At 39.6% G+C, this 14,389-nt stretch overlaps 1 protein-coding gene across 1 annotated transcript in view; it reads left to right on the top strand.

Annotated features, from left to right (window-relative positions):
* The window catches only part of LOC127421259 (macoilin-1), a 31,006-nt gene that overhangs the window by 5,013 nt on the left and 11,604 nt on the right, over positions 1 to 14,389 (top strand). The window contains exon 4 of the mRNA XM_051664143.1: positions 5,096 to 5,219. Coding sequence (XP_051520103.1) covers positions 5,096 to 5,219 — 124 coding nt within the window. The remainder of the gene's footprint in view (positions 1 to 5,095; positions 5,220 to 14,389) is intronic.

Raw genomic sequence — 14,389 nt, 5'->3', positions numbered from 1 at the left:
CAAGGTCCTTTGCTGTTGTTCTGGGATTGATTTACGCTTTTCGCACAAAACTACATTCATCTCTAGTAGACAGAATGCGTCTCCTTCCTGAGCGGTATGATGGCTGTGTGGTCTCATGGTGTTTATACTTGCGTACTATTGTTTGTACAGATGAATGTGGTACCTTCAGGCATTTGGAAATTGCTCCCAAGGATGAACCAGACTTGTGGAGGTCCACAATTTTTTTTTTGAGGTCTTGGCTGATTTCTTTTGATTTTCCCATGATGTCAAGCAAAGAGGCACTGAGTTTGAAGGTAGGCCTTAACATACATCCACAGGTACACCTCCAATTGACTCCAATTAGCCTATCAAAAGCTAATTGCCTAAAGGCTTGATGACATTTTCTGGAATTTTCCAAGCTGCTTAAAGGCACAGTTAAATTAGTGTATGTAAACTTCTGACCCACTGGAATTGTGATATAGTCAATTAAAAGTGAAACAATCTGTCTGTGAAAAAAATGTTGTAAAAATTACGTGTCATGCACAAAGTAGATGTCCTAAACGACTTGCCAAAACTATAGTTTGCTAATATGAAATCTGTGGAGTGGTTGAAAAATTTGTTTTAATGACATCAACCTAAGTGTATGTAAACGTCTGACTTCAATTGTATGTATACAGTACTGTGCAAAAGTTTTAGGCACTTGTGAAAACTTTCAAAGTGAAGATTTCTTTAAAAAATAATGACATAAATAGTTTTCATTAATCAGTTAATGTCATACAAAGTCCAGTAAAATCTAAATCAATATTTGGTGTGAACTCTTTTGCCTTCAAAACAGCACCAATTCCCCTAGGTACACCTGGATGTTCCAAGCTTCTTGGAGAATTCACCATAGTCCTTTTACTTATTTAGGCTGTCTCAATTACTTTTGTCTCTTCATGTAATCCCAGACTGACTCGATGTTCAGTGGGGGGCTCTGTGAGGGCCATGCCATCTGTTGCAGGGCTCCCTGTTCTTCTATTCTATTTGCAAAAGGAATGTTTGGGGGAATAAATATTTCCTATTGACACTAAAGTAGCAGATATAAATAACCTTCTTAAGACAAATATATTTGTGAAACATCTTATGTGCCTAAGACTTTTGCACAGTACTGTATATATTAGATACAATTTAATGATCCCAAAACAAAAACAAATTATTTAATCCACGACTTACACTGCCTGCATTTAAGAAAAGTATTTTTTTTTTTTTTCTAATGTACAATTGTTTATAGCTTTTTTCTCTGCGCATGAATGCAGCAAGCAATGTCGGAAGATGTTATCCGCAACCACTAATCTAGAGTCAGTTTTTGCGTTTCATTTATCGTTATGGTATAAATTTGGCTTTGGGAAACTGACCAGCAATTTATTTGCCACTTTGTCCTGGAGCAGAAATCGAAAGAAATGGGCAGTCGATTAAGTGAGAGAATTTCACTATGAAATTCTCTATGCGAGAGCAGAAATATTTACCAGTCAAATGCTCAATTGTACAATGAATGCATGAAAGCAGAATGCTGTGCCTGCAAATTAGGACACACTAATCTGCAAGATCGTACATGTTTATTAGTTTTGATGCAGGGATTTTGTTTGTCAGGATTCAAGGAAATATGCTTTGCCAATATACAGTATTATTAAGCTTACATATTCAGTTGAGGGTGCTCTAACATTCGCACCCCCGCAGAACCGGGCTGGCATCTAGCTGGCAGCTGCACTGACATGATTGCAAAACAACAAGATGCCTTACTATCTACTTACCTATTTATTTATTATCGAATGGTAGTGTAGCCAACCATGTTCATGTAGCACATCCTCGTGCTTTCTGGCAATGTGATGCTTAAATTAAGATTCCAAAAGGAATCTTTGCTAACTCTCAAGGGGGTCGCAGACCGGACGCGTCTGGCGGACGACATGGCGCGTTCTAAAATTCTAAACGAATGGAATTATCACCGCTCCACTCACATACTCTGTCTTTGAGGACGTTGCCCTATAAATAACATTTTACACTAGGAATTGATACATATTTCCTTATTTTGATTCAACTCAGAATCTTTCTATTTGATTTTGATTCGATTCTATTCTGATTCATTTGGATATTTCATTTGATATCAATTTTACTTGCAAATCATAGAATTTCTCTCAGCTAATGCTGGAAATTAAACGGGGAACCTTCTAGGTACATCATATTAATATTGATTTAAAAAAAAAAAAAAAAAGTTAATACTAAATCTTAAATGTAAAAACTAACAACAGGGCCCAAACTATGCAGTTCAATTTGCTATTTAATTTACTGATATAATAATCAACACATCCAAAACTAAGAAGTAAAATATTGTTATTGGGATTTTGAGAATCTATATTGGGATTAATGAATACCACGAATCTATATTACCCAGCCCTAGAGTAGCTTACACATTGGTCTTCACTTTATTTCAGAGAATGTTGTAAATCCATTGATTTAAAAGGGGATGGTGCGTCGCAATAACTTAGATGAGAAACACTGAATTGTGGTGAAGTGCGCTCCATGGTGCGAGAAAGTTGAGAAAATTGTAACTTTTGCAATTTATAGAAAAAAAGAAAATTACAAAAATAACATTTTTGCAAGATATTCCTTTTACATAGACTTTAAAAGTTTTATTTCAGTTGGACAATTTTTATTTTATTTTTATTTTTTATTTTTTATAAATGTGATGTTAAAGCTTTTTAACATTTTTGCGTTCAAATTTTGCAAAGTCGGACCAACAGACATAAGTAATGCGATTGTTGCTCTGCTTCGTCCAGCATGTCTATACATTAGCCAGACCACAATTGGCCTAGGCATTGTACACGTACTACGACAGACAGAAGTGACTCACAAAGTGCGTTTAGAGGTATAGTTCCCCAAAATAAAAACTCTCATTTACTCGCCCTCATTCCTTCCCAGATGTGTATGACTTTCTTTCATCTGCTGAACACAAACAAAGATTTTTAAACAAATATTTCAGCTCTGTAGGTTCTCACAATGCAAGTGACCAGAACTTTGAAACTCCATAAAGTAAATAAAGGCAGCATACAAGTAATGTAAATGACTCCAGTGGTTAAATTGATTTCTTCAGACATGATATGAAAGGTGTGGGTGAGAAACAGATTAGTATTTAAGTCCTTTTTTACTATCAATCTTCACTTTCACATTCTTCTACTTTTGTTTTTGGCAATTCACATTCTTCGTGCATATCACCACCTGCAGGGCAGGGAGGAGAATTTATAGTAAAAAAGGACTTAAATATTAACCTGTTTCTCACCCACACCTATCATATCACGTCTGAAGAAATCAATTTAACCACTGGAGTCGTATGGATTACTTTTATGCTGCCTCTGGTGCTTTTTGGAGATGATTCAAAGTTCTTGCCACCATGCACTTGTAAATGTTTTTTTTTTTTTTCTAAAAATCTTTCTTTGTGTTCTGCTGAACATACAAGTCATACACATCTGGGATGGCATGAGAGAGTCAGTTATTAGATCATTTTCATTTTTGGGTGAAAATTTATTTTTCGTCCTTCAAATATTCCTGATCATGCATTGTGTCATGTATACTTATACAGACAGATGAAAACTGTGGCTCGACTATACAAAAACCTGCTCTAGCTCGATTATAACTGCGCATGTAAACTTGGTGACAAATGTAGACATCTGTTGACCAATGAGGATTTAAGACGGGCAGATCCAGTGGATCTTGCAAAACCCAATTGCTGTTTTCCTGTTTCATTTCAAGCTGACCTGGCTTTTTCCGTTCCCTCAATTTATCTTGCATGCTCATATCAGTCAAATACTTCATTAGGCGTGTGTGTGTTAGCGTGTGTGTGTGTGTGTGAGCGCAAGCGCCCTAAAGCCTTCATCACTGATTATTCTGTGGCATAATTTGGTAGCATTTAGATAATATTCTGCAACAAGTTTTCTGGCAGTTACTAGTGAAGGAAATGTTGGAAGGGATGTTCTTTTACAAGCAGTTTAATCTCTCTGGAATGAATTCTTTCTTCGAATGCGTTTAATTGCATGAAAGAAAAAGATGAGCAGCAAGTAGCTTTTTTTCCTACTACATTTTCAAAACTTGCTGGTTATTGAGATAATAGTGTAGATGGAGAATCTTCTAAATAAACAATGTTAACTGAAAACACAGTAAATAAATGGAATAAACCATGTCACACATAATATAATTAGATTTAATTAGGCTTATACATTCATTTAAAATATATAACTTGCTCACAGTTAAACGCTAATTAAAAGTACAGTAAACAGCAGAGATCTTTGATAGATTTTCTTGTTCTACAGTTTGTAATAATGTATCAATTCCTTAGGTGGACTCAGTGAGATCTCAGGAAGGAGGGGGGGGGTAAGAATACCTGACACTGAGGGATAATTGCCAGAAAACTGATTCACTGTGCCTTGAGCTGTGGCTGTGATTGCCCTGCTGACACACAACTCACAGCATGTCTCAACAAGTAAGGGTGCTTACAGAAAGCTGGAGTTTTATTTGCAGTCTAGGGCTTGTTTTGTGAGACCTGGGCTGTATGGAGTGTGAAGTTAGTAAAATTGAGATGTTTGACTTGAAGACCATGAAGGTCACTGATAGGCTTGTAGTTGGTATAGTTAATCAAGCCTGCATATGCTGCAAAGGTATGATAACTATTCTAAACAAGGCTAGAGGTCACTTAAAGGCTGCTTTATGTCTTATTGTTTGTCCAGTAATATCTTAGAAAACCTTCCATTGTAATCATAGTTTCCACCAAAATGCAATAGCTTCTCAAGTTATTGTTACTAATGGATAACGGTGGTAACTTTGTATTACCCAACACTATCATCAAAAGCATAAACAAAATGACAGAGATTGGGAAAGAGATCCAATATTAATTTATTACTGTGTGATGATAACAATAACTGTAATAACCATTGTATTTCTCTGGAAACTATGGTTACTGTGGTACATTTTTGTAGGCATCATTATTGCTGTGGTTAGAGATTTTTGCGATTTGAGATCTTTATTTTGTTGGCCAATATAAATTATCCCCCCCCCCCCCCCTTTTATTCTTTGTATTTCCTCTGTACAGAGCGAGGTGTGTGTCTGCCCACTGTCTCTCTTTGGATTCTTTTTGTCTACATCGAAGCAGCCATACGATTCAAGGATCTGAAGCACTTTCATGTAGACCTTTGCCGCCCATTTGCTGCTCACTGGTAAGGCTTGGTTGTACATTCTGATTGATCCACAAAAAAAAAAAAAAACAGATGTTCCTTGGGGTAAGTTAAGCTCTATTGAGACTGCATTTGTGCCTTAATGATTACCACACAAATCATTTTGACCATCGTTTTGTGTCAAAAATGGAAATCGCAGTAATGCACTTTTTTATAATTGCACAGTGTTTCAAATGTGTAGCCACAAGACTTTAACTCAAGCATGTTGGAATGAGACTAGTGTGAAAGAATTGCTTACTGACCCTATCTGTATAAAGTTATATCCAATATTTCACTTTTAACGTTGTAACCACGTAATGCTGATTAACCCATTCACTTTTCCATGATACGTTTTAGGGTACCAGAAAGGGACCGTTTACACTGAGCAAACTACACTCGCTGGCATTATTTCGGTAAAATTTTAACAGAAGTTCATCCATCTAGAAAAGTATACTCTCCTTAAAAAGGACAAGTTATGTTACAGCTCTAATAATAAATGTTTTTTTTTTTTTTTTAACTGAGTAATTCATTTAAGTTTTGTAACAAAAATGTGAGCTTACATTTTTACTTTAAAACCCTCTGAACGCTGGTCGGGCCGTGTACCGTCTGGTTGTTCAATTTTCATTGTAGAAAGAGAAACTAATAAATGATAAACAAATGGTTTTGGGATTCTTTGAATATTCCAAAATTGAAAAACTGATAAACAAGTCTGTGACAAGTTTCTTTCACTCTTGCAAGGAGGAAGCGGGAGATGGCAAATCAAACTCAAAAGGTATCTTTATTTTCTCTCACTCTAATGGTTTTCATTGGTATGCGTTGGTATCCTTCATGTGATGGAGCCTCTGGAGCAGGGTGTGGTCTGAACAGAGGGTGAAGGCAAATCCCAGGAGGTAATACCAAAGGGTAAGGACTGCCCACTTGATGGCCAAACATTCCTTCTCAATGGTGCAGTACCTCGACTCTCTCACCAAGAGCTTTGGCTGATGTACAGCACCGGGCGCTCCTCCCCCTCGACCTTCTGGGACAACACGGCTCCCAACCCCCTGTCCGACGCGTCGGTCTGTAACACAAAAGGAGAGAGAAATCAGTAGAGTGTAATAACGGCCCGCTGTAATGCACAGCTTTCACCTGCATGAACGCCTGCTGACACGGATTCGTCCACTGGACCAGATCTGGTGTCCCCTTTTTAGTAAGATCAGACAGCGGGCTAGTGACGGTTAAATAGTTAGGCACAAACCTATGATAATAGCCAGCCAGTCCCAGGAACTGACCTTTTTCACCTCCTTTTTGGTCTTGGGTCTCCAGCAGGCTGCAATTGCTGCAGTCTTATCATTTTGGGGCCACACTTTTTAGGGTTTGCCATGAGTCCCGCCCATCTCAACGACTTAAGGACAGCCCTCAGATGCTGCAGGTGCCGCTGCCAATCATTACTGTAAATGATGATGTCATTTAGATCTGAGGATTCTGTCCATGAGCTGCTGAAACGTAACTGGGGCCCCGAACAAACCGAAAGGGAGGGTGACAAATTGGTGTAAACCGAATGGTTTTTCAGGGGACATGGAAGTTAAGGGGATCTGCCAAATCCAGTGCTGAATAAAAGCGAGCCACGCCTAACCAATCGAGCAGTTCGTCAATCTGCGGCATTGGGTACGCATCAAATTTAGACACCGCATTGACTTTTCTGTAATCCACACAGAACCGGACCGAGCCATCACTCTTCGGAACCAGCACCACTGGGCTGGCTCAGTCACTGTGGGATTCTTCTATTACCCCCATATCTAGCATGGCCTTTAATTCTTCCCGAACCACTTTTTTGTTGTGTTCGGGTAATTGGTAGGGACGACTGCATACCACTACACCTGGGTTGGTTTTGATATGGTGCTCCATGAAATTAGTACGACAGGGAAGAGGCGAGAACACGTCCGAGAAATCTCTTTGCAACCTGGCAACCTCCGTGACTTGTGACGGTGAGAGATGGTCTCTGCAAGGGGTGACTTGATCGGTGGCTTTTAAGTCAAAAAACCACCACCATCGCCAAAGTCACAGGGACTGCCTCTCTCCACAGTTTTAGGAGATTGAGGTGGTAAATTTGACATGCTCCAGCTCTATCCATTCGATTTACCTTGTAATCGATCTCCCCGACTTGCCATGTGGCCTCAAAGGGCCCTTGCCATTTTGCGAGTAATTTAGAACTTGATTTGGGTAGCAATACAAGGACTTTATCTCCATGTGTAAATTCCCGTAGTCACGCTCCCCTGTTATACAGCTGGGACTGACGTTCTTGAGCCTGTAGCAAATTCTTCTGTGATAGCTGCCCCAATGTGTGGAGTTTTGCTCTCAGGTCAGGAACGTATTGAATTAAATTTTTACTGTTTGAAGGTCCCTCCTTCCGGTTTTCCCTCATGACGTCTAAGATGCCATGAGGCTTACAACAGTACAATAATTAGAATGGGGAAAATCCTGTGGAGGCTTGCAGGACTTCTCGCACTGCGAATAATAGGGGTTCGAGCCACTTATCCCAATTCCGAGCATCTTAGTGCACAAACTTGCAAATCATGTTTTTCAGGGTCTGATTAAACTGTTCAACAAGGCCGTCTGTTTGCGGGTGGTACACGCTTGTCTGAATCGATTTAATCCCCAACAATTCGTACAGCTCGCATAGTGTACGTGACATGAAAATAGTGCCTTGATCAGTGAGGATTTCTTTCGGAATCCCCACTCGGGAGATGATTCTGAAGAGTGCCTTCGCAACACTACGTGCTGAAATGTTGCGTAAAGGCACTGCTTGCGGATATCGCGTTGCATAGTTCACCAGAACCAACAAAAGCGTTGCTGTCCACTCTAAAGGCCCGACAAGGTCCATTCCAATTCTTTCGAAGGGGACCTCGATCAAAGGAAGCAGGCGCGAAGGCGCACTTGGGGTGGCCGGTGGATTCACCAGCTGACGTTCACGGCATGCCGCACACCACCTGCGAACATCCCCATGAATGCCCGGCCAATAGAAACAGGCTATTAGATGGTTTTAGTGGGGGGTTTTTTCTTGCCCTAAGTGACCCGTTATGATGAGCCGTCTGGAATAACATTTCCCGACACCTCTTCAGTACTAACAGTTTGGTTGTATCCTCCTTTGTCTGAGCATCCTGTGTCACTCGATACAACTGATCCTTAATAATAGAAAAATACAGATATGTGAGCGTGATGTCTGGCTGGAGGCGTTGACCATCAATCACTTTCACTTGATCAAAGGCATGCCTAAGGGTCTCGTCTCACGTCTGCTCAAGAGGAAAATCCCCTGCAGGGAATCCTCTAAGGGCTGGGGAAGCCGAGACTTCCCCCTCCCTAATGTCATTCTGAATCGGAGCTGATATAGACGACCCCAGCTCCCTCTCCCCAGCCAGTGAATCGCACACAACACACTGAGTGAGACACTTTGTTACAAATTTCCCTCAAAGCAGACAATGCCAGCCAGTTTGTCCCCAAAATTAATTAATGGGTGAGGCGGGGACTAACCGCAGCCTCTACAGTATGCTTTTGTCCCCGAAATTGAATGATGACCGTCACTAATGTGTAATCGCGAATATCCCCATGCACACACCTTACCTTCACCCCTGCCAGTTTGTATCCAAAGCCTTGGATTGAATCAAGTTTTGGTGAATGGAGGTTTGATTACAACCTGAATCCACCAAGGCTTGATATGTACCCCCATTTATACTCTCAGGTATCCGGTATGCTCCTGCTCAATCGGGGGTGGCCTGTGGCGCGTCAGGGATCTGGACCAATATCTCCACCTTCATCGTGGGGCATCGGTCCTGGAAATGCCCAGGACCCCCGCAGCTCCAGCAGACCGACATATACCGCGGCAGCGGATTCACCAGCCTGTGGGGGAGAGCGGAGAGGGTTAGGGGAAGCCAGCGGGATGAACGGCCCACGGGACCGGGGGACCAGTTTTGGGGAAGGATTTCCCCATTTCCGGGGAACAGGATACAGGGAAAGTGAAGGGGTAGGAAGGGAGAGAGAGAGAGAGAAAATGGCTCGGCATCCCTGGATACGCCGCTACAGTTGTGTTCAAAAGTTGCATACCCTGGCAGAACTTGTGAAATTTTGGCATTGATTTTGAAAATATGACTGATCACGCAAAATCATTTAAGGATAGTGATCATATGAAGCCATTTTATTATCACATAGTTGTTTGGTTCCTTTTTAAATCATAATGATAACAGAAATCACCCAAATGGCCCTGATCAAAAGTTTACATACCCTTGAATGTTTGGCCTTGTTACAGACACACAAGGTGACACACACAGGTTTAAATGGCAATTAAAGGTTAATTTCCCATGCCTGTGGCTTTTTAAATTGCAATTAGTGTCTGTGTATAAATAGTCAATGAGTTTGTTAGCTGTCACGTGGATGCACTGAGTAGGCTAGATACTGAGCTATGGGGAGCAGAAAAGAACTGTCAAAAGACCTGCATAACAAGGTAATGGAACTTTATAAAGATGGAAAAGGATATGAAAAGATATCTAAAGTCTTGAAAATGCTAGTCAGTACTGTTCAATCACTTTTTAAGAAGTGGAAAATATGGGGATCTCTGATACCAAGCCAAGGTCAGGTAGACCAAGAAAGATTTCAGCCACAACTACCAGAAGAATTGTTCGGGATACAAAGAAAAACCCACAGGTAACCTCAGGAGAAATACAGGCTGCTCTGGAAAAAGACGGTGTGGTTGTTTCAAGGTGCACAATACCATGATACTTGAACAAAAATGAGCTGCATGGTCGAGTTGCCAGAAAGAAGCCTTTACTGTGCCAATGCCACAAAAAAGCTCAGTTACAATATGCCCGACAACACTTTGACACGCCTCGCAGCTTCTGGCACACTGTAATTTGGAGTGACGAGACCAAAAATAGAGCTTTATGGTCACAAACTTTTGAGCACAACTGTATATGGTCCTCAGCCAACTGGATCGCCTCCTCCAGCGATGCCGGACGGTGGCATTGGACCCATTCCGTCATCCCCTTTGGCAGCCGGGAGACGAACTGCTCCAGAACCACGATTTTGATGATGTCATCGGCGCCCTCCTCCCTAGCCAGCGATCACCACCGGCAGGCGTCATGGAGCTGTTGTGCGAAGGCGAATGGGCAGCCAACCTCGTTCCGCATCAGTGTGCGGAACCGCTGACGGTGCTGTTCCGGGCTGTGGCAGACCCATTCCAGGATGGATTTCTTCAAATCGGAATACCCCAGGAGGTTGGCCACCGGAAGTTGGTGTGCCATGAGTTGGGCTTCCCCAGACAGCAGCGGTAGCAGATGGACCGCCCACTGTGAGCGCGGTCACTTTAGTGTAATGAATAATGACTGGAAAGGAGATGATTCACACAGAAGTGGCTGAGACAATAAGCTACTGCTTTCTTTAAACTTGAGGAAAATAGTATAAAGATGCTGCAAAACCTGCAATGCAAACGCATTTCAGCACCACAGGAAATAAACAGTGACCAATCAAACAAACACAAAGACATAATCTAAATTTGTTCCGAGTTAACTGCAAATAAGTTGATGCAATTAATTAGCTGTTAATTAACATAACATGGGCTTTCCCTTGGTCGACCTTCCCCGTGAGCACAAACTCTTGAGTACCCACAGGACATTGTATATAGTGGAAACCAATTTAGATGTGAATAAAGATTTCTGTAACAACGTTTTAGACTTTTTTTTTTTTTTTTTTACTTTAATCATTCATTTTAAGTAGGCCTATCAAAGTAACGTTTTGGAAGTTCAAATAATCCACTTAAAACCCACTTCACTCAAAAATAAAACCAAAGCCTCCTTTGCATGAATGGGCAGGACGTCTCTGGGTATAATATAAGAAAGATTAGTTAATAGGCCTATAATACAGGAAAGCTAAAATAGATGTCCTTTGTCAACAAGCTTGGATCCACATGACTTGTTTTCACTTGGCTTCCCTTCAGCACATTTAAAACTTGCACAATAGCTAGTGCAGTCGGTTGCCCTTTTAGTCCCAGATTATTTTCCGGACACACAAATCTGACCATTTATTTCTTCTCCAAATGTATCCATAAATGCTAATTAATCAGAAAATCTGTTTATAATGTTTCAGTTATTCCTTTGATCTGATTGGTTAACCAGCCCCGTCTTCTGTACTGCCTTAATCCTATAAACCAGAATTAGTGTTGGGATTGCTCTGCAAATTTGTCTCAATTTTCATTAAATATTGTCCTGACCAGAACCACCACTAACTGTAAATTATGCATGCCATATGTATTAGAATCTTGCTCTTGGCACATCATGGTGTTGTTGCCTCTTAACGGGTGATGCGTGAGAGATCGCAAGCCGCATCACTTGGCAATATGCTGACTGGGAGTTGGTCTATTCTATATTAGTTTTATTTTTGATAACATTGTATGATTTAGTAGTACCTCTGTATTCGTGTCCCATTGATAAATGTAATTAAAAAAAGAGTTATGTTGCTTTGGAAAGCGAATGCTAAATTAACGTTCAGGCATCATGAACATGGATTGGAGTGGACATAAAATTTTAATAGCTAAGGTTCAGACACAAGGCGTCCTGACTGGTCCGTCGGGATGTGGGACACGGCATGTAAAATCAGGACTGTCCCTGTTATTGGTCACCCCATCTCCATAAGTGCAATGTTAATTTCTGCAAGCCGTAGATTGCTGATAGAGTGTGCTGCCGACGCAATTGCCTCAGCCTGGATGAACATTTAGTAAATATATTATTAAATGTCAAAAATAAATTAACTTGTGTTAACTCATATTAACTCGTGGGGCTTTTATACAAAGTGACGCAACTTTTTAAAATTACATTTATCAATGGGACGCGACACTACAGTCACTACTAAATCATACAATGTTATTAAAAATAAAAATAATATATAATAGACCAACTCCCAGTCAGCATATTGCCAAGTGATGTGGCTTGCGATCTCTCACGCGTCGTCCAAGCAGCAAGATTCTAATACATATTATATGCATAGTTTACAGTTAGTGGTGGTTCAGGACAATATTTAATGAAAATAGAGACAAATTTGCAGAGCGATCCCAACTCTAACTCTAGATGAAGGCAGTAGGATACAGAAGACAGGGCAAGTTGACCAATCAGATGAAAGGGCGTTTCAGTGCGTATCAAATATTCAAGACGTAAATTAATTTTTTAAACACTAAAGGAAAACAGAAATTGAGCCTTCCCCCCAATCTCGTTTATTCCTTTTTAAATAGAAAATGAAATGGTCAATAGGAAATTAGTTTGTATCTGCTTATTTAATCAGTGTTAAAACCAATAAAGAAAAAATCCACATTTTTAGTTTTTCATTTTTGGGTTAAAAAAAAGGACCATACAGAATCCGTGTATCTTCCGTTCATTTTATTTCCGTTTTGAAATCAAAAAAGCTGTTAACAAAAAACAGGAGTGTTTTTTATTTTTCTGCAAAAGTAAAAAAACAAACATACACAAATTGATTCATTTTTTAAAAAGTAGAATTCTTGCCTTTTTCTGTTTTTTGTTTCTCATTCTCCCTTCTCAAAACTAAAATTGAACAGAAGAAAAATGAAAACAGAAAAAAAAAAAAAACAATATATATTTTTTTAATTTACACAAACTCTTTTCATCAACACTTACAAAAGTCACCAGCAGGGGGGAGTAAAGATAAGAACTAATATATATTTAACGTGGGGTAAGAGGATATGACTATTCAGATGATAAATAATAGTATAGTAAATATTGCATTTTGTGGAAAAACTATTGTTATCATAGTGATTTTAAGGGATATACAGTAAAGGGACTTTAAAGAGGGAAGGAAAGCCCTATTCGGATGGGATTAGTTTACCGGATGTCTGTATGTTATTACTGCGGATGTCTGTATGATGGGACTTAAGCTATGTCTGCAGAAATAACAGAGATGGGTGTGTCTTCTGCATTTACACACTGCTGCACGTAACTGACCTATCAGAAAATGTATGACTGTGCTGATTAATTATGCAGGAAACATTAAACATGATCATATACTGTATCTGGGATTATTAGAAGAAATTGATTAGAATATCTGTCAAAATACAACAGAACTGGTGATATTAGAGAGCCTGAAATCCTATATTACACTCTTAATTAAAAAATATGGACAATTCGTTCACATTATATTTGTCCCTCTGAAAATGCGGGGGGCAAATCTCAATATTACGAGCTTGTCTAGCTATTTTTCTCATTTTCTTAACAGAAAATAATAATAATAATAATAATAATCTTTTTCATGGCTAAATAAACACTTGACAGGAGAAAATGCTTAAAAACATGCATCAGTCCAAACGCAGCATCCAGCATTATCTGGAGTTCATCTGAAGTGAAGCGCATTTTACAATTTCTCTCGTCATCTCGGCCAACATCCGCTTCAGACACTTGAATAACTTGAGAAACTGTGAAAGTTAAAGAGTTCACAGGTTGGACAGCGCAGATTCACTGGCTTTTCCCAGCATGTCACGGGATTATAACCAGGGGTTATTTTTACCGGGTGTTTTATAGAAGGTAAAATAGCCTACGCTATAATCTTTATCAACACGGGAACATGCAGTGTGGAAAAATTACTGGCACGACCAATTCGCATGGGATTAAAATCAAGCAGAAACTCTGGTAATTGTTACATTACCCCACGTCCCCATATAAGACTAAGATCTAGCATCTGTGATCCTCACAGGAACAGCAGAACATAAAGTAGGTTAAAAGTGTCAGTCCTCGTTAACTTCCGTGGACATTTCTTGAAATAACAGTCTACAGTGATACAGATAATTGGAAAATTGAATTTACAAAATCTGTATTAAGGTCATTTTTCTAAAACTTAATTTTACAAATGCATACTGCATTTTTTTAAAAGGAAAAAAAAAACTGTTTTAGTGAATAATTTGCCAAGGTAAATAGTTGCTAAATAAAAAGACAAGTTTTTTTTTTTTTTTTTTTTTTTTTCATTTTTTGATTTCAAAACGGATATGGAATGAACTGAAGATACACGGATTGTACACTGACCCTGGTCCCATTTACTTCCATTGTAAGTGCATTACTGTAACTGGTTTTAAAAATGTTTTGCTTAAAAAATGAGGAATGAGAGTTATTTTTGGAGCTAATCAACATTATGCCTTAAATGCTGTTGAA

This window comes from Myxocyprinus asiaticus, chromosome 30, assembly GCF_019703515.2.
Source record: "Myxocyprinus asiaticus isolate MX2 ecotype Aquarium Trade chromosome 30, UBuf_Myxa_2, whole genome shotgun sequence".
Classification (NCBI taxonomy): Eukaryota; Metazoa; Chordata; class Actinopteri; order Cypriniformes; family Catostomidae; genus Myxocyprinus; species Myxocyprinus asiaticus.
This window is presented reverse-complemented; position numbering and strand designations above follow the sequence as displayed.